The 20,049-nt window shown below is 33.9% G+C and overlaps 10 protein-coding genes across 10 annotated transcripts, besides 11 other annotated features; 6 read left to right on the top strand and 4 right to left on the bottom strand.

Annotated features, from left to right (window-relative positions):
- Positions 1-20,049: part of a mobile genetic element that runs on past both edges of the window.
- Positions 641-877, bottom strand: TVAGG3_0142350 (uncharacterized protein; the record flags this gene model as incomplete). Its single annotated transcript, XM_001305734.1, has 1 exon — positions 641-877. One exon carries the CDS (start codon positions 875-877, stop codon positions 641-643), a length of 237 nt encoding a protein of 78 aa, XP_001305735.1.
- Positions 1,244-1,761: a mobile genetic element.
- Positions 1,891-3,070: a mobile genetic element.
- Positions 3,043-3,070: a terminal%2Cinverted (terminal inverted repeat of MuDR-2B_TvMULE3 transposon ID:TVAGG3_0142330).
- Positions 3,818-5,172: a mobile genetic element.
- Positions 5,173-5,207: a mobile genetic element.
- Positions 5,173-5,207: a terminal%2Cinverted (terminal inverted repeat of Banshee-A3 transposon ID:TVAGG3_0142310).
- Positions 5,976-6,013: a mobile genetic element.
- Positions 5,976-6,013: a terminal%2Cinverted (terminal inverted repeat of Banshee-A3 transposon ID:TVAGG3_0142300).
- Positions 6,014-6,455: a mobile genetic element.
- Positions 6,426-6,455: a terminal%2Cinverted (terminal inverted repeat of MuDR-2B_TvMULE3 transposon ID:TVAGG3_0142290).
- On the top strand, positions 6,918-7,307 carry TVAGG3_0142280 (protein of unknown function, DUF4106 family; the record flags this gene model as incomplete). The annotated part of the gene is made up of 1 exon (XM_051224323.1): positions 6,918-7,307. A coding segment is annotated over one exon (390 nt), but the record flags the coding sequence as incomplete, so codon positions are not given.
- Positions 12,232-12,765, top strand: TVAGG3_0142270 (protein of unknown function, DUF4106 family; the record flags this gene model as incomplete). Its single annotated transcript, XM_051224322.1, has 1 exon — positions 12,232-12,765. The coding sequence occupies one exon, from the start codon at positions 12,232-12,234 to the stop codon at positions 12,763-12,765; it is 534 nt and encodes a 177-aa protein (XP_051109308.1).
- TVAGG3_0142260 (uncharacterized protein) lies at positions 13,130-13,837 on the top strand (the record flags this gene model as incomplete). The annotated part of the gene is made up of 1 exon (XM_051224321.1): positions 13,130-13,837. The coding sequence occupies one exon, from the start codon at positions 13,130-13,132 to the stop codon at positions 13,835-13,837; it is 708 nt and encodes a 235-aa protein (XP_051109307.1).
- On the top strand, positions 13,869-14,701 carry TVAGG3_0142250 (uncharacterized protein; the record flags this gene model as incomplete). The annotated part of the gene is made up of 1 exon (XM_051224320.1): positions 13,869-14,701. A coding segment is annotated over one exon (833 nt), but the record flags the coding sequence as incomplete, so codon positions are not given.
- TVAGG3_0142240 (protein of unknown function, DUF4108 family) lies at positions 15,142-15,561 on the top strand (the record flags this gene model as incomplete). The annotated part of the gene is made up of 1 exon (XM_051224319.1): positions 15,142-15,561. One exon carries the CDS (start codon positions 15,142-15,144, stop codon positions 15,559-15,561), a length of 420 nt encoding a protein of 139 aa, XP_051109305.1.
- On the top strand, positions 16,485-16,934 carry TVAGG3_0142230 (protein of unknown function, DUF4106 family; the record flags this gene model as incomplete). Its single annotated transcript, XM_051224318.1, has 1 exon — positions 16,485-16,934. One exon carries the CDS (start codon positions 16,485-16,487, stop codon positions 16,932-16,934), a length of 450 nt encoding a protein of 149 aa, XP_051109304.1.
- TVAGG3_0142220 (organellar and viral DNA polymerase type B) lies at positions 17,594-18,160 on the bottom strand (the record flags this gene model as incomplete). The annotated part of the gene is made up of 1 exon (XM_051224317.1): positions 17,594-18,160. A coding segment is annotated over one exon (567 nt), but the record flags the coding sequence as incomplete, so codon positions are not given.
- Positions 19,051-19,386, bottom strand: TVAGG3_0142210 (organellar and viral DNA polymerase type B; the record flags this gene model as incomplete). The annotated part of the gene is made up of 1 exon (XM_051224316.1): positions 19,051-19,386. One exon carries the CDS (start codon positions 19,384-19,386, stop codon positions 19,051-19,053), a length of 336 nt encoding a protein of 111 aa, XP_051109302.1.
- Positions 19,612-19,965, bottom strand: TVAGG3_0142200 (organellar and viral DNA polymerase type B; the record flags this gene model as incomplete). Its single annotated transcript, XM_051224315.1, has 1 exon — positions 19,612-19,965. A coding segment is annotated over one exon (354 nt), but the record flags the coding sequence as incomplete, so codon positions are not given.

Genomic DNA, 20,049 nt, shown 5'->3' with positions numbered 1-20,049 from the left:
ATAAATCGAGCACAAATAGTTAGTATGGTTATGTTGGGTACGGCGGCACTGCGTTCCACCTTACCCAACTTAACCTTAAATATTTACAAAGCCGCCACCCACTTCACTTCACTAACGAACTCACTAATGTAAAAAATAAACGTTCTCGCTATCGTTCTCACTAACAACTTCACTAATGTTCTCATAAATTTTCCTCAATATCTTCATCATCAGTGTTAACCCTATTGTAGTCATACTTGAAGCCATAAACTTTCTCTAACTTCTTAACGTACAATTTACATAACTTACCTTCGTCATCGTATGGTTTAATGATATAACTATTTCTATCTTTATACACAGTCAATGAAAAGTCAACTGGTCTCGGATGTATTTGAAAGAACATGTTATGCTCAGGAAGGAAGAATAAATGTTTAAATGTATGTTTGTTATATGTTTTGATTTGTATGAGTTGCTTTTGTTCTGTCATTTATATAAAAATAAACTTAAAAATAAAATAAAAAATAAACTTAAAAATTAATGATATCACCACTCCCACACGTATGAAAACATAGCCCAAAAATAAATTTAGGGTAGATGGGTATATCTAACCGATTTCTAACCTCATTTCTAACCTCATTTCTACCCTGTTGAATTCATTGCTTTATAACTCTCTTCCTTTCTCCAACTCTTCTAACTTCTTCTTAAGTTCAGCAATGTTGTCCTCATGAAGTTTAATCTTTCTCAAAATTCCTTCTCTATCTAATGGTTGCTTTATCTTTCTAAACTGAACTCTACCATCCTTCATAGTATGAATGTAAAAACCTTCTGGAATAATTCCTGATTTAATGTATTCTACCAAAAACTTTTGTTTCATTGCTTCAGTGACTTTATTTGTCATTTTACTCTAAGGTGAAGCTAGCACAGCGATAATGGATTTCATGACTTTTTAGTATTTCATGCAATCTTAACAGATAGCCTTACAAGTACTTCCAGTGTCCCTAGCTGTCCCTCCTTTTTATATAACTCCATGACATTTATAATCTCGCGAAACTTAACAGGTAGCATAACAGATTAAAATCAGATGAGGTTTTGAACCAAAATTTCTAAGCAACGTTGTCAAGGATTTTGAGGAACTAGGGACAGAGTGTGGCAAAGTCCAAGATTTAATTTATCTTCATCTGTTTCATCAGCTATCTCATCTAATATGCCAATATTTTATTCATAACTCGTGGCAAACCCACTAACTTTTCTTTCAAAAATTATGTTGAAATCATCTAAAAATTCTTCGAAATGTTCTAAAATATAACCTGGAGAATTATAACAAAATTCATTAATTTCTAACATATACGTATCTAACAATTCATTTGGAATTTCAAACGATCTTAAATATGTAATTGAATTTTGTATCTTCTCATTTATTTGAGAAAGTTTTTCTTCAGCATTTTCCAATAAAAATCTTAATGGATTCAAATTGGCTTCTTGATTCTGAACAAAATTTAATACTTGGTATAAACGTGATTGAACTTCTCTTTTCAATTTTGTTTTATAATCTGTCAATCGAGGCTCGCGAATTCTAATTGAAGGAATAAAACCTGTTTGAAGTAAATCGTTTTTAATACGATAAAAGTAATTGGGTGCAACTTCTTCTAAAGATTTTTGACAAAAACATCAATTCTTTGATTTTTAACGCAGCCAAAATCGTGATTATTTATCTTTTTAAATAAAGATTCAGAAACGTTATTCACAACGGTTAATTCATTTGGTCTGGCAGCGGCTATCCACATCATAGCCAACAATTCCTTATACAAAATTCAAAAACTTGGGTGCAATCAGTTCTGATTGCACCCAAGTTTTTGAACTTTTTGAGGGAATTAAAGGGTGAGAGATTTATAGTCTATCTATATATCTCCCACCCTCTAATTCCCTCCCTGACAGCGGGAAACTTTGTCTGAATGTTAAACTATTCAGACAAAGTTTCCCACTGTTTGCGAAGGAATTGTTGGCTATGATGTACTGATTCATGATCAGTACATCATAGCCAACAATTCCTTATATAAAGTTCAAAAACTTGGGTGAATCAGTTCTGATTGCACCTTTTTGAACTTTCTTGAGGGAATGGAAGAGTAAGAGGTATACATTATGAATATATACCTCTTACCCTTCCATTCCCTCTCTGACAGCGGGAAACTTTGTCTGAATGTTAAACTATTCAGACAAAGTTTCCCGCTGTCAGCGAAAGAATTGTTCCATCTGGTGCATAGAGTGTGAATCTATGCACCAAATGGAGCAAGTCCCTCGCGAAATTGCCAAAACTTGCGTCGCATTTCAAAGATTGCGACCCAAATTTTGGCGATTTCTAGTAGAGATGGAGTATTTTGAGTCACTGACCTATATGCAGTGGCTCAAAGGGCTCCATCTCTACTTTGAAGCAAGGAAACTTTCCTCGAAATTTGATAATTTGAAGAAAGTTTTCAAGCAATTAACAAAGGATTACTCGCTATGAGGTAAAAATTCTAGATTTTCACCTCATAGCGAGAGCTTCCCTTTCATTGCTTGAAAACTTTCCCCAGCTTCAAAATTGGGGAAAGGGCTGTAAAGTCGACTCCGATACCAGCAGGTACCAGAGTATTTAAAAGAGAAGCCCTCGTACGAGTTTCTATGAAGACCTTCTCATTCAAGAAGATCTTAATAGAAAATCGTACGAGGGCATTGGAAACTCGCGTCTGGTACATGTTGGTACCAGAGTGTTTGAGATTTGAAGACTCTGGTACTAACATGTACCAGAATTTATGATGAACTTAAGATGGACCATTATAAAATGGTAGCGGTTTGTTTCAAAAAAATTTAGATGAGATTTGCATAGATATAGATTATATGATTTATACATATGAAAAATAATATATAAAAATATAATTTTGAGATAATTATGTAAATAATATTTTAAATATTTGAATTTGAGGTATAATTTTATAGTAAAATATATTATAAAGAGTATTTATATAAATATTGTAAAATAATATAAGTAATAAAAATTGAGACCCCCTCCCTGTTTTTGATGTTTTGTCACTTTTTCGGTAATTCTTATTGTTTCTTCGCTGACAGCGGGAAACTTTGTCTGAATAGTTTAACATTCAGACAAAGTTTCCCGCTGTCAGAGAGGGAATGGAAGGGTAAGAGGTATATATTCATAATGTATACCTCTTACTCTTCCATTCCCTCAAGAAAGTTCAAAAACTTGGGTGCAATCAGTTCTGATTGCACCCAAGTTTTTGAACTTTATATAAGGAATTGTTGGCTATGATGTACTGATCATGAATCAGTACATCATAGCCAACAATTCCTTCGCAAACAGTGGGAAACTTTGTCTGAATAGTTTAACATTCAGACAAAGTTTCCCGCTGTCAGGGAGGGAATTAGAGGGTGGGAGATATATAGATAGACTATAAATCTCTCACCCTTTAATTCCCTCAAGAAAGTTCAAAAACTTGGGTGCAATCAGAACTGATTGCACCCAAGTTTTTGAATTTTGTATAAGGAATTGTTGGCTATGATGTACTGATCATGAATCAGTACATCATAGCCAACAATTCTACCTTTTAACCAAAGATAATTGATTCGTATGTAAAATATTAAGCTAAAATTTCTCTTTCTTTTAGTACACATTCTTCCATTTCGTGTACATGTATCATATATTAAGTACTAGTTATCTATTCTATATCCTTTATCCCAATTTAGATACTCAAAGATAATTCTTTTTCAGAAGAAAAAAAATATTTTCTATTAAACCGTTATTTTTTCAATGTGAGTTTTCAATTTTATTTTTCCTTTTTGCTGCTCAATGCAACATCCTCCACCCGATCCTCCATGCGAGGTTGATCAAGCCATAGGATATTTAGAATATTCTCGTTTTGTTATAGCTGCAGAGCTGCATGGTAACATAAGATTTGTCAAAGACCCACAAAAACTATCAATTGGAACAGGAGTATTAATCTACCACCGATGCGAATACGAAGGCTGCCCAGCAGGCTTTAAATTTATTAAAAATTTCGACAATTACATTTTTAAATCTGCAAACTTAACTCATATTCACTCAGGACCACCACCACAACATAAAAATACACCTACAAGTGGTACTTACCGTGCTTGGATTAAAAAATTTCTCATGAATCACGGAAGTCCACTTAATGCAACACAAGAAGTCAACAAAACGCTTGAAATACCTAAAGATCATACTTGTATTCACATGACTATGAAACAAACTGCAATCAATCAATTGAAATATTATTTACAACAAAAAGATCTTATGAGATCTTTACCAGACATATCTTTAAATCAATTTCAATCTTTACAAAACTATGTTAATCAATGGGAAGATCAACATGATGACCTTATTTATTTTGACATTCAAGGTGAAGATACTGATTTTCCAGACAAATTGGTTTTTATTTACTCTGATAATGATATGATCTCTCAAATTCATGAAAAACCACCAATTTATCACTTAGACTCTACGTTTAAATTAATTATTCATGGATTTCCTTTTTATGTATTAGCTACCAAATTTGCTAATACTCATTCTATCCCTTTGTGTTATTTTATAATATATCCAGATAATAGTGAAAATATTTCTTTTTGCTTAAGTAAATATTTTGAAACAACTCACACAGAACCTGAATTTATCATGTCTGACTGTGCACTAAACATTTTCAACGGGATTAGGAATTCATTTCCGGAGTGCAATATCTTTTGGTGCGCGCTACATGTAATACGCGCACTTAAAAAGAATCTCTCAAAGATAAATGATGAAGAGATTAGATCAGAAGTCGAAAAATTTATGAACATTTTATGTTATTATCGTGATTGCACAGAAGAAGATGCTGCAAAAATGTATAAAGAGCACATTATTGATAAAATTCAAGATCAATTGGAATTTAATCAATACTTTACACGTCAGTGGGACATTCATAAACAACAGTGGATAGCCGCTGCCAGACCAAATGAATTAACCGTTGTGAATAACGTTTCTGAATCTTTATTTAAAAAGATAAAATATCACGATTTTGGCTGCGTTAAAAATCAAAGAATTGATGTTTTTGTCAAAAATCTTTTAGAAGAAGTTGCACCCAATTACTTTTATCGTATTAAAAACAATTTACTTCAAACAGGTTTTATTCCTTCAATTAGAATTCGCGATGTTGTAAACAGAAATTCATCAAAAGTGACAGCTCTCAATTTTTTGACATTTGTAAATTCTAAATTGAATGAGAAAAATGAAATAATACTAAGCATAATACAATATTCTAGATTTAATTATAATTAGGGAAAAGTTAGTTTTGAGAGTACTTTTCATAGGCATATAGAATGAAATCTTCTGAAAAATAATATCACATAAACTCATATTATTTTCTAATATATAACTATTTTATATAAAAATCAAATTCAATGATCTTAAAAGCGAATGATAAACCTCAAAATTTACGAATATAATGAGTGAAAATATAATGCTTATCTATCATAAAACCATATGAAATATTAATTTTTGCTTTACGCCTAATTTTTGACGACAATTAGCAAGAAGAATTGCATGATAAATAAAAACATTTAATCAAAGTCAATTTTATTTTTCATATTCAAATGGACTGAGTGTTAACATTTAACATTTTTTGCTAATTGTCGTCAAAAATTAGGCGTAAAGCAAAAATTGATATTTCATATGGTTTTATGATAGATAAGCATTATATTCCCACTCATTATATTCGTAAATTTTGAGGTTTATCCTTCGCTTTTAAGATCATTGAATTTGATTTTTATATAAAATAGTTATATATTAGAAAATAATATGAGTTTATGTGATATTATTTTTCAGAAGATTTTGTGTTCTTCTTCAAAATTTTATTTTTTTATTAAAAAGAATCTTTACAAAATATACATTTACTTTAATTAATATTTAAAAACGTGCTCTATCAAAAGTTCCAAAAATTCAATATTTTAGCTTTTCTGAGGTGTCACTTTTGATGAATTTCTGTTTACAACAGCGAGCCTCGATTGACAGATTATAAAACAAAATTGAAAAGAGAAGTTCAATCACGTTTATACCAAGTATTAAATTTTGTTCAGAATCAAGAAGCCAATTTGAATCCATTAAGATTTTTATTGGAAAATGCTGAAGAAAAACTTTCTCAAATAAATGAGAAGATACAAAATTCAATTACATATTTAAGATCGTTTGAAATTCCAAATGAATTGTTAGATACGTATATGTTAGAAATTAATGAATTTTGTTATAATTCTCCAGGTTATATTTTAGAACATTTCGAAGAATTTTTGGAGGATTTCAAAGAAAAGAATAATTTAATAGACTAAAAAATTTATTATTTTTATTTATTGTGAATTTTAAATTGTCACTTTTTAAGTGTTACTCCCTATTGAAAGTGTCACTTTTTGGGTGTCACTTTTTCGGAAATTCTTATATACTCCTTTTCACCAGACAAAAAATAAATAAATAATCAATATTATCATATTCAAAAAAAAAAAGGTATTGGGGCTTCCAGGGCTGCGCCCCTCTAGCCCCCTGAAGGTGTTTAGTATAACATGCAGTTTATATAAAATGAGGTTTGTTTGGGGATAGCGGGCTTCCCAGGCACTTCGTGCCTTCTAGCCCTAAAAATTTTTGAAAGTCGTTGCTGTTGACTTGTTTGTAGAGCACTCAAAATAGTTTAACTTTGTCCGGACAAGTAAGGGTCTATCATCGCTACGTCACCAGGTCCCTCGGTCCCTCGGTCCCTCGGTTAAACGAACTTCTCTGAAAAAGTGTGACAACATGACATTTTGACAACAGTCCAGGAAATCTTAACAAGATAGAATATGAGAGAGGTCCTATAAACCGGAAAAAATGTCATATAAACATCTGTCAAATGACGCTTTTTAACTTCACTTAAATGCCACGTAAGCTACGTAAGAATATACGTAAGAGGAAGAGAGCATTGAAACATCCAATAGTAAGACTAACACCACAACAACAGTTGCAACAACAAATGCTGAATGACCCCACTATGTTGCAACAAATGTCAAGCAATCCTATGCTTTTAAACCGAGTTGTTGGTGCACAGAGTGGAGGTTTAAGAGCGGCACTTTTAGCGAAAATGGCAGGCTATGGTGGAGCTGCAGACGGAACAGCCTATAACCCTCAAAGTCAAATGAATTTAAGTTCACTCAAAAATCAAATAACAGATGTCAAAAAGTCAAACATAGACATACAGAAGCAAATAAGTGAAAACGAAAAGAAACTAGAATATGACAGACACACAAAGAAACTCAATGAGTTAAACGTAGAGAAAAAGAAGAAAGAAGAACAACTGAAAGAACTAAGTACAGAGGAATATGCGAAAAAAGTGTCAGAAAAGCAGCAGAAGTAGCAAAAATGGAACAAGATGTCATAAATTTGAAAAACCATACTACTCAATATAAAATACTGAAAGATGAAGAGATAAAACAAAAAGCCCTGAAGACATATATGGATAGCGATGAGTATAAAAAAGAAGTTGAAGCAAATGTAAAGGCAGAAAAACTTTTACAGTTGCAAAACCAAACCGTACAGTATGAAAAACTTAGCACAAGAAAGTAAAAATAACGACGCGGCTATGCAAAAGGCAATGAAAAGCGCAGAATATATAAAAGCTAACAATGACTGGTTAGATGCCCAAGCCAACGCTAAAGCAGCCCAGCTTATAGGGTCAATAAGGACAAAAATACAAGCGGATGAAGACAGTTCAAATGAAGCTTTAACAAATGCTGACTTTAAGAACGCCTTCGAAGCTCTTCATAGTAAGGTGAAACTAGTGAACGACTTCTCATCTGGAAAGAAACTGAAGTCTGAAGGTTTCGACAAAGAGTTAAAAGAAGTAGCACAAAATATGACGAAAATAACAGATGCAGCAACGAGACAGGCAGTTCAAAGTGCCTATGACACCGTTAGAGCAACTGTTGTGAAAAAGTCAAGAAAAGAGTTTACAACAGACCAAAACAGACCTAGTAAATGCTTTCTTAAAAACGAAAAGTCAGGTAGACATTACGCTGCAGATGGAACATATGTGCCAGCTGGTGGAACTTATATACCACCAAACCCTCCAAGAGAAGCACCTGCACCAGGACTACCTAAAACATTTACATCGTCACATGGACACAGACACAGGCATGCACCAAACCAACAGTTCAAAATCCAGCACAACAACCAACACAACCAGCACAACAACCAAAACAACAACCAGCACAGCAACCAACAGTTCAAAACCCTGCACAACAACAACCACAAACAGAGCAAGGACATAAAAGAAGTAGAGAACAAGGAAACCAAGAATTCTTAAAAAATGCTTAAAGAAGAGTGTGGTTTCCCAGATAGTATTGACTTTAGTGACAGATATTAAAGAATCTATTAGAAAGTTTCAAGGATGGAAATACTGACCCGGACCTATTTAGCTTTATGGCTCACACAAAACGGATATAATCTCAAACCTGGAAAATACAAGCTCGCTAAGGGATATGATTTAATGCATATCATCCAAATGACATGGATGAATTTACTCCGAGATATTTGATGTCAGAGCTAAATGACAATTCAACTTTCGTCATGAAACGCGTAAAAATAGAGACGGAACGAAAGAACAAAAGCTTATGAATGCGGATGACGTAGATAGGGAAATTGTTGAAAACGGTCTCGGAATATATGAAATGCCAGCAGATGAGGTACAAGAAACTCCACAGAAGAACTAGTTCAGATACAACCAGACATGGAAGAAAATAGTTCAGCAACAACAGCTAGAAGAGCCTGAAGGAAACGAACAAGTCACTCCTTTGGAAACTAACTTCACAGAACTAGATGAAGATTTGGAACAGCCGAAAAAATCTTGACCCTCAACAAGAGTATGCGGAGAATATGGAATATTTCCAAGAGTCTAAAAAAAATTCGGCTGACATAGTAGAAGAATATCGAAAAATGTTTGCCGACATACAAAAGACTCCAACACCAGATGAAAATATTCAGCATAGAATGGAAGCACTGAAAGAAAAATGTACACAAATACAACAACCCTTTTTACTTACGAGCATTTAACGTTCAATCTTTGGCTGAACTCGGTGAAAATAAAAGGTTAAATTTCAAGAAAACTATAGAAATAAACATTGTTTAAAGTTCATTCAGAACCTAACCAAGATGGAAACAAACCTACTTTTGTTCTGCAGACGATGGAACTACAATGAGATGGGGTCATAAAGCTAATCCGGATAGGTGGTTCATAAACTTACAACCTCAATTCCAAGAAGTTGTAGACGCAATGGAAGTCAATGGTGAACGAGACATAGCTGGTATTTTAAGCGCGGCTTTAATGCCATTGAAAGAATGAAAGATGCAGATATTTTGGACCAGTATGAAATGAACATGGCTGATGGAAATATAACACCTGACGTTCTAGAACATTTATCTCAAAGAACTACACAGAACCATAGAGATGGTATATTTGGTGAAGAGTTTAGAAAGAAAGTTAGGGAGGGAGAAGGAAGAGAACCTATTGTACATGACCTTGCAAACGAAAGTTTACAAAATGTCATAAAAACTTACTTTGCAGACAATGAACCGAGAAGGGATGAATATTTAAGTAAACTCAAATGGACAGTACCAAATGAAATGTTAGTATTGAAAAACATGTTCCTTGACAAAATAAAACCAACTACAGAAAAAATGACGCAAGACTGAAAGATTGGGTAAAAGCTTTCCCATTCAAAAAGATATAGTTGGTAACATGGAAAGAAAACCAGAATGGCTACAAAAAACATATATTTGGAAACGAGCTTATTCCATATGGACAAGCTCTGTTTGAAGAGCTTGAACCGGAAACTCAGGAAAGAGTCATGCAAACAATACGCGAAGACTCAAATACAAACTATGACAAACTCTTTCTAGGATATTAGGTTACCTGAGATGGGCGACCAGAGCCCAAAGGCAAAAAGGACATGGAAAATTTACAACATACTAGTGGAACATGAGGCAAAGATGCAACAACTTGAAGCAGAGGGCAAGTTACCAAAGCGGCACCAAAGAAGAAGAGTAGAACAAGTGAAAGTAGTGAAGAAGTAACTTCATCTAGTGAAAGTAGTGGCAATGAAGGAAAAGAAGAGTTAAAAACTCAGCCAGGAAGAAGTAAGCTTGGTCCACGTGGGTTCTATTATGACACATAAACCCAACTATTCTATATTTTTACACATATGAAATGTACGCCGCTCAAATATAACGCCAACAGTTTTGGATGCCATGAATGGAAATGTTTCCGAATGGTATAACGAATGCGACAATGCCATTAGAAGGTCAGAAATAGTTCCTGGAACTTACGAATATTACAACTGCTGTTTCTTATGGAAACGTAGGTGAGTTGGAGAAGGTTCTTCAACAACAGTAATATTGCTTGCGACAGGTTTCATATAATTTCTATTGACAACTCTTTCTTATACGTGGAACAAGACATTGAAATAAAACCTTCTGCCAAGTTGTCTGACAAGAAAGGTTGCAATGGAATTTTCTATGTCGGATACCAATATGCTCCAGAAGTTTCATGGGATATAAGATATATTCTAACTCTGACTTAGTTTCAAACAGTAACATGGGCAAACTAGAATGGTTCGCTTTGAGAAACTCAGTACAACCACAAGCTAGAGAACAAACAGACCAGTATGCAACTATTGAGAAAATAAGAAGACTTGACCCTAACGTTCCAGGAGTTTATGTTAACCTTTCTGGTTCAGATGGAAATGCTGTCACTAAAGTAAAACTGAAACTTAGAGTTCCTTTGTCATCTTTCCTCATCTTCAGGTTTTTAGATACTTGCCAAAACTGGGCAGGAAAAATTTCTATTGAACTTACTCCAAGCAAAAATAACTTAGTCATTGCCACCAACGCAAGACCCATTCACTCTTACAGACGTAAAGGGAGCAAATCAAACGTCATTCGCCGAATTTTGCAAAGACAAAGTTGACCTAAACTTTGGTTTCTCAAAACCTCAACACTGAAGTAAAGTATTATTTCAATGCTGCTGGAACTGCTTGGGACCCAGTTAAGTTCACATGCAAACAGTTTGAATGCAAGAGAGAATAGAAAGCAGACTTGCAGTCTATATGTTGGACCCAGATATTTCAAATGCTTTAGCTGCCAAATATATTGCAGTTCCACTTATGTTCCCTATACACCAAATATCTGTCAAAGACTTTGCAGGTGAAGTTGGAAACCAAAATCCAGGAACCGCAGGTGCAAGAACAGATATTGCTTTAACAACTGCAATGAAACATGCAGATACTAGTTTGTACTGTTCAGACGAACTATAAATGACTATTCTTGCTTCTACAACCCTGGTATTAAATACCATATAAACATAGATGGCAAATATTATCCAAGAGAAGAATATTCTACAGTTGAGGATATGAGGTCATACAACTTGACATTAGATGCTATGAACTTTAACAACAACTTCACAACAACCATTAACCCTGAAATGCAAAGTTCTATTATGCCATATGTGAAAGTATGGACTCATACAGAGAGGTCAAAAAACTCAATATACAAATGGAGACCGTTCAAACTTTTGGCTTGGCATTCCATTTGCTGACTCAGAAGACTTTATGGGTGTATTTCAAACTGTTGGTACAGTTCAAATACAATATACTGGTGACAGAGACGGTCCATATGAACTGAGAGCAATGAAGTTTACAAAACCATAGCACTTTTCACGGAAGATGCTCTTTTGAAGATTCGTTCGATTGAAACCTGCTGGGGCTCCTCAGATTGGTATAACGACAGTTCCATCGAGCAGATTTTGGCAGCAGGTTCAGTAAGTTGTTCTTGAACTGACTTCTCTCCGTCAAATATTGACAGTACGCCAGTTTTTGATATAATATTGTATTAAAAACTTACCTTTAGAAATATCTGTAAGTTTGTTGTTATATTTTTGTCAACGTCAAGAACTTTCACCATCTCGGTTATACCAACTTTCTTTTGCTTTATGAAAATATTTTGGTTCAGCAAAGACTGCTATTCTATAACATTTTCCATTGTTTGTATAAAGAACTATTCTATCAATGAACTTGTATTGTTTGTGTGTGTAAACTTTGTTTTGCTTCAATTCGAAGAGATACTCAAATACGTCCATCTTTTTATTCTAAGTAAAATGTCATTTACCGAAAAATAGAAGCGTAAGTGTTTCAAAAGGTTTAATGGCGATGGCAGATGTGAAGTTAAATTCACCAACTCAAACAAACAGTCAAAGTGTTGTTGTCAATGTCAAAGACAGAGATGTTGAAGTGGGGAAAACCATACGAAGACGAAGATGTATAACAATAGTTCCTGTAAAAGAACCAACATACCCTGAAGTTAGCAGAGACTTAAGTTCTGTTGCAGATATTCGAAACGACTACATGCAACTTAAAGACAAACTTAAAACTCAGGAGAAGATTTGTCAAGCTTTAGGTCTAATGTTAAACTTGGTTGAGCACAACCCTGTAAAAGTGAACTCATATGTCATCGCACCTCATGAAATTTTGAAAGAACTATTGAAACTTTTGACAGAGGCAGACGATATAAACATCAAAGAAATAGAGCCTGACATTGCTTGCTGTGGTGTTTCATATAATGTCATTGACAAGATATACGTTATGAAAGGAGGTGAAACGTTGAACTTAAAATATAGTTTCCCAGACGTCATAAAAATATTTGACGACCACAACATTTCATTAAAATTTACTTGCTAAGTAAAAATGTCAAAACTTCTTGAAAGATGTTTGAAGAAAAACAATATAGACTTTATTTCATGTAAAGGACTTTACACACTTTTGAACGATATGAAAGACCCTGTTTTGTTTGTTCGTGTAGACAAAGGAAAGTTCTATGTCTTTACAAAATATTTGAACTTCTTAGACAGAGAACTTCAAGAAACGCCATGTGAAAGTTTAGATGAAGTTCTTCTCCACTTTCAGAAAAACTTTTAAATATATGTAAATGGCAGAAGACATAGTGGTTTATACTATTACGACTAAAAACCCTGAGTCATATAATTCTATAACAACAAACTTACAAAGTCCTCAAGGACGATATTGTAAACTGACCTTAAACACAATGACGACTAAAGCCTGTTTTGCTCTTTTGACACCAGAAGACTTTATTGTTGTGAATGGTAAAAAATACTCCTTTGAAGATACTTACTCAGATATACCACCAACAGGTTTTGTTGACTTATTTAATACTTTAAGGACGGATGTAACATGTGCTGCAACTAGAGCAGGTTTCATTATGTTTGGATGTCCGACTGAGTTTAGTATAAACGATATGAGCTATAATACAAAACTTATATCTGGTTTTTACTACCAACAATTTCCTATAACAGGAAAAGGTGTCATACAAGGAATGTCTGTTCCATTGACTTTAAGTACACCTATTTTATATATTGTTTCAAACTTAGGTTCAAAGTGCTATTCGAATGTCGACAGAAACTACTATGACCAAAAGATACTCATGCGTATAAACAACACTTTCTCTGCTGGTTTGCCTATTGTTCATTCGAATGCAGAGTTTTCAGCTTTAGTAAACTCAAACACTTTAGCAAACATAAACTTAACCTTAGTTGACGCAAACTTTGTTCCTGTAAAACTTTTATGTCCTATGTATTTGTCAATGACGGCAGAAAGTTTCGAATTGGAAGATGCAACTGGTGAAAGTATTGTATTACAAGAACAACTTCAACAACAAATAGCTCAAGAACAACAAATGCAACAAATAGCTCAAGAACAACAAATAGCTCAAGAACAACAAATAGCTCAAGAATAAAAAAAATATTTTTTTTTATTTTTATAAAAAAATGTACAGCATAGACGTTTCAGATTTTTATGACTTCCAAGCATTCAGAAATATGTGTCCATTTAGAGACTATAACAAAGCAGTCGAGAATTTGAAACGTTTAGTCATTTATGTTGACTCTGCCCCAGAATGTTATGTCATGAAAGAATGGGATGTAGTCTTTAACAAACCAAGAGCGACAATAGTTTCAGAACAAGAATGTAAACAGAAACTTAAGAAAATAAAAGTCGTACAAGTTGGTATGAAGATGTTAGATGCTTGGGATATCTTATTGTCAAAGTTAGAAGATTTTTCAGTTCGTGGTATAAAGTTCTATACACCATCTCCAAACTTCTATTCTATCTTCACTGGATATAAATACGAACAAGTAGAATGGAAAGAAAATGTTATAGAAGCTTGGTTAGACCATGTCAAAGAAATTATATGCAATGGAAACGAAAGAGTCTATGAGTATATCTTATGTTGGTTTGCAAACATCTTACAACATCCAAGTGCTAAAAATGAAACTGCTCTCATTGTAATTGGAAAACAAGGAACTGGTAAGAACACTTTCTTTACAGATATTTTGTGCAAACTGTTAGAGGGCTATTCGAACCCTAATATGACAAACTTAGAAAACATCTGCGGTAAATTTAACTCTTCAATAGAGAATATGAAACTTATAGTATGTAACGAACTTCAAAGTATAGATACAACAAAAGTTTTGAACTCAGATGCTTTGAAGAGTCTTATAACAGACAAAGTTGGAGTTGTTGAAAGAAAATATAAAGACCAAAGAGTTTGTGAAAATGTTGCAAATTTCATCATGGTTTCAAACAACGCCGTTCCGATGAAGTTAGAAAGTTCTGACAGAAGATATGTAGTTGTCAGAACGTCAGAAGCTCATATGCAAGATACAGAATATTTTGGCGACTTAGCAGAAACTTTAACATCTGACTTTTACAACCACTTGTTCTCATATTTTATGACATTAGATATTTCAAAGTTCAATCCAAGACAAATTCCACATACCGAAGAGAGACAAACATTGTTAGAAGCAAACAAGAGTGTATATGAACTGTTCATAGATGAAACTGACTTTGAGTGTTTAGATGAAAGGTCATTGTACGATTCGTATAAACAGTATTGTCAAGAATATGGTTATCTGCCAGCGTCTAAACGAACATTCTTGGCAAATGTCAAAAGTCTTTTAGACGTACAGAATGGTGTATATACAAAGAAAAATTTTTCTGAGTAAATTTAAAAAAAAATATTTTTTTTATCCGATAGAAAAGATGACGAAATTCATCTCAGTAAACAAGTACATGTCAGGACTTAAAGAAGAACTAGACCCATTCACATATTTGAATGTTTACTTCTACCATTTTGAAAAGTCTTCATTTGACAAAGTTTGGAACATCGAACCAGTTAAGTTTGCTATTGTGACTAAAAATGGTGCGAAATTTGAAGACTTAGACATAGAAGGTTTGTTAACAGTCAAAGAAAGTTTTGACAGAAGGTTTTCAAACCTTAAAGAAGGCAAAGCATACAAACTTGTTATACCTTATGAACCAAAGAAAGCAGACGACTATGAATATTATGAGTCTAAGATAGTTGAAGTTCAAGGTAAATTGGGTAAAAAGATTTTAGAGTCTAAGCCAGTGTTTACTCCTAAAGAGGAAGAGAACATTGACATTGACCCAGAAATGTTCTAAAAATAAAATTTTATTTTTACATGTCAAATTTCTTTTTCTCTGGCTCTGGTTCTTTCTTCTCTTCTTCTACTCTCCCTTCCTTCTTTTCTCTCTTCTTCTTTTCTGGTGGAGTTATGTCAAACTTCTCAGAACCATATTTTTGTAAAAGTGCTTTGTCATTTAATAGCTCTTCTATTCTGTTTTCTATTTCATTTTCAAGAACAGCGCATGTGTCTTCTTTGCATTCTAAGAAGTTTTGTTGGACTTCATCTCTCCAAGAGGCGTCATCTCTGTCAACAAGTCTGTCATTGACAAATTTTAAGACTTCTCTGCTTAAGGTTTTATGGTTCTTGTCATATTCCCAGAAACAGAACTTTAGAACAAATTCACCTTTCTTGTTTACACTATGTAAGATTTTATGGTCGACAGATTTTGCTGTCGAAAAGCTTGTCTCGAATATAGATAGCGAAATCGCTAGACATTTTGTAAAAGATAAAAATTTTAATTTTTCTAAAAATATGTTAGAAAAAAAGTTTGCTGACATTGACAAAAAATTTGAGAATGTTTTAAATAAGAACAAGAGGAAGTTGGAAAATGCTCAGATAAAACCCATACATGACAAGTTCTTATTTGCTCAGAATGGTATAACAGGTCTAATTGCACCGCCTGGGTCGGGTAAGACTTTCACTTATCTTAAAATGGCTGCACAACAACAAGAACTAGATGAGAAGAACCCATTCTATGAGTTAGTAGTCATTTGTAGTACTTCTGGTCAATTTGACCAAACCGTAAATTCGTTCAAAGATATTATAAAAAAGTCTAAGTTAGTATGTATAAAAGACTCTGAGTTGTTAGATTGGATAAAGAAGTACCAAAGAAGAGTTTTGAAGTACAATGCTATAAATGAGTATATAAACTCGAAGTTTAAAGACCCAAATGAGGAAATGCAGAGAATATTAGAGAAGAAACACTTCCGAAACAAACAGAAAGAGATTGAGTACCTTTCGAAGAAATTGCAATCTTACGATTGGAAGACTTACCCTCACAGATGTCTTCTTATCTTAGATGACTTTGCTTCTCATCCTTTGTTAAAGAACAGAGAACAAGACATGTGTCGAATTCTCAAGAAGCTCAGACACTTTAACATCTCAGTTGTCATTTGTGTACAGACAGCCAAGAGTTTAAGTAAGGATGTAAAGAGAATACTTACTGATATCATACTTTTCCCCGGATTGTCCGAAGACGATTTCATGGAACTTATGAAAGAGTCCATGGCAGGTAAGTTTGACAGACATGAACTATGGGAGAAGTACAAAGTCATACAAGACCCTCATACTTCTTTCAGAATTCATATCTACGCAAACAAAGTTCAAATTGTAAAAAGTCAAGCGTAAAAATGTAAGTGTTTGAGTCTTAGTCTGTTGTGGTGCTGGGGCTGTCGGTTCTTCTGGCTTTGGAATGGACTCGGTTGGTGGTACGTCGGACATTCGTTTGTGTCCTGTCGGATGGAAGGACTTTTCCTGTCGGAAGGAAGGACTTTTCCTGTCGGAAAGAAAAACTTTTCCTGTCGGAAGGAAGGACTTTTCCTGTCGGAAAGAAAAACTTTTTCTGTCGGAAAGAAAAATTTTTCCTGAAGGAAAGAAAAATTTTTCCTGAAGGAAAGAAAAATTTTTCCTGAAGGTCGGCCAAAAAGTTCTCAATTTTCGAAAATTTGAATGGTTTACGGACGGACAACAAGAAAAATTTTTCCTGTTGGAAAGAAAAACTTTTCCTGTCGGAAAGAAAAACTTTTCCTGTCGGAAGGAAGGACTTTTCCTGTTGGAAGGAAGGACTTTTCCTGTCGGAAAGAAAAACTTTTCCTGTCGGAAAGAAAAACTTTTCCTGTCGGAAGGAAGGACTCGGAATGCCAGAAGGAAGGACTCGGAATGCCAGAAGGACTCGGACAAGACAATTTACCATCTAGAGCTACCTGAGCCATCTTTGGTGTCAAGCTTGAAAAATAAACGCTTTACATGTATTTTTCAGCAACTTCGTCAAATAATTTTATAGCACTATCTATCTCATCTACTTCAAACGTTTCTTTACCTTTCGTGGGAGCACCATACCTTTTCTCAAAAACTTCAAGCAGTTCTGTTTCAGCAGCTCTCATATCATTTACAAACACAACCTTAACTCTATTGACTGTAGAGTCATATCTTTTAGTTATATTAAATGTTCTTCCTATCTTATATCTCTTTGTATTGAAGTCCTTCGGTTTCTGAACGATGTAAAGTAAGCCTTCACAGCAACGTTCAGTATCGAATGAACCATATGTTATGAAATTATATCCAACAACTGGGTCAATCCAGAACAAAACTACTGGTATAAGACTTTTGTCGATGAGATATGCTGTAGTTCCATGAAATCTTACCGATATCAAAAGCTCAGGATTTCTTGTCAAAATTTTCTGAGATGAAGCATTTCTAACCCAGTCCTTTGCTCTCTTTCCGGATGGTGTTAAAATGTCTGACAAAGAATATTTTTTGTATTTCTTTGAGTATCTTACGTTTAAATCACCTATTCTAACCACCTTGGTCTCATTGTCTATCTTTTTAACTGTTTCAAACTCAGTGCTTGTCATTTCCTGTTCTTACATACAAAATAAAAAAAAATATTTTAAAAAAACTAGCGTTAATTTTATTTTTTCTATCTTGTATAAAAGATATGATTTCAGGGATTTTTTTTACGATTTTCATAGAGTTTTGGCGACCAGGGTTTTTCCCCTGCTCGCATTTTTTTACGATTTTCATGTGTTTTTTTACGATTTTCATGAGTTTTAGGCGACTACGGTTTTTAACGTACTCGCATTTTTTCACGATTTTCATGAGTTTTAGGCGACCCCGAAAAAAACCGGGGTCGCATTTTTTCACGATTTTCGTACGGAATCTCTATCCTCGGTTTTTCGAGGGTAGCATTTTTTCACGATTTTCATAGAGTTTTTTTACGATTTTCGTACGGAATCTCGACCCGCGGTTTTCCTCGGGTTGCAAACATATGAGGAAATTCATGAAATTTGGTCATTTTTTCATGATTTCAGGGATTTTTTTTACGAAGAGTAAAAGTTCACTTCGTCAAAAAAATACAGTTATATCATGAAATTTGGTCATTTTTTCATGATTTCATAGAGTTTTATGCAAGGCCGAAAAAAGTCGGGGTAGCAAACATATGAGGAAATTCATGAAATTTGGTCATTTACTCAGCAAAAATATATTTTAGGTGGAACCAGGTCCCTCGGTCCCTCGGTCCCTCGGTCAACTAACATCTTTTTGAAAATGGTGACAACATGACATTTTGACAACAGTCCAGGAAATAGACTTCTTCGTCAATGTTTTTGTCACGAAGTGTAAAAGTTCTCTTCGTCAAAAAAATACAGTTATATAATGAAATTTGGTCATTTTACTCAGCAAAAATATATTTTAGGTGAAGAGGTGAGATCTCACCTGTTTTCTCACCTCCTTTCTCACCTCTTTTTCACAAGCGTTTTACATGAATTGTACGATGTATATTTGAAATTCTAAACAGTTTTGTAGCTTCTATTTCTTCTGTCAGTATGTCAAAAGTTTTAACAATGCCGAAGGTTTCTTTATATTTCTTCTTGACATCAGATAGAAGGAAATCGTCAGCTGTTGGATAGTTTTTGTTCAGAAATGTCAACATGTCCATTTTATCTTCTGCTGGTTTCTCTGCTTCTTTCTTTAAATCTGCATAGTCGTTTCGCATACGTTCTATCTCTTTGACAGAGTAGTTATATTTCCTCATTGCTGCTTTACATTTTGAACATTGTGGGTTCATTTTAGCATTGTACATTGAAATAAAACCTGCTAAAACAACTAAGGCGTCAATGATTTTCTTTAACTCAAAAGTTGCTGGTTTTATCTGTTCGTTCCATACTTTACCTCTTTTATCTTTATCTCTTATCTGCCATACACATTTTGCAACTAACGAAACAAAGTTGTCGTAGGTCTTAAATTCTTCAGATTTGTATATGTCAGAGATGTTCTTATATAACATATCGCAATCTTTGTCCATAACTTTGTGGTTGCAATGAAATCCAAGAAACTCATAGTTTACCTTACGTATGAACTTCTTGGTTTCTACTGAGTCAGTTGCTTTGACTTCTATTTCATCGAATTCAGGAATAGTGAGCTTTTGTTGTTGTATTTCAGGAAGTTTAGGTAGATGGTCAATAATATCCTGCATTTCATAAAGATATTCTTCATTTGTTTCATCTTTTGCACTACAGTCTAAAACTCCTTGGAGAAGTTCTTGCTTTATCTTCTGGATTTCTGTTTCGAAAGTATATGAAGAAGGAATGAAGCTTTTCATCTCTACTAACATAGATGTTGGGTTCATGACTAACGAGTTTGGTGCTGTTGTTGCTAACATGTTCTTACAATAAAAATAAAAAAATATTTTTTTAAAAAAACTAACTTTTTATTTTATTTCGGGAAAATTCATGAAAATTCAAGA

The sequence above is a fragment of the Trichomonas vaginalis genome, chromosome IV (assembly GCF_026262505.1).
Source record: "Trichomonas vaginalis G3 chromosome IV, whole genome shotgun sequence".
Classification (NCBI taxonomy): domain Eukaryota; phylum Parabasalia; order Trichomonadida; family Trichomonadidae; genus Trichomonas; species Trichomonas vaginalis.
This window is presented reverse-complemented; position numbering and strand designations above follow the sequence as displayed.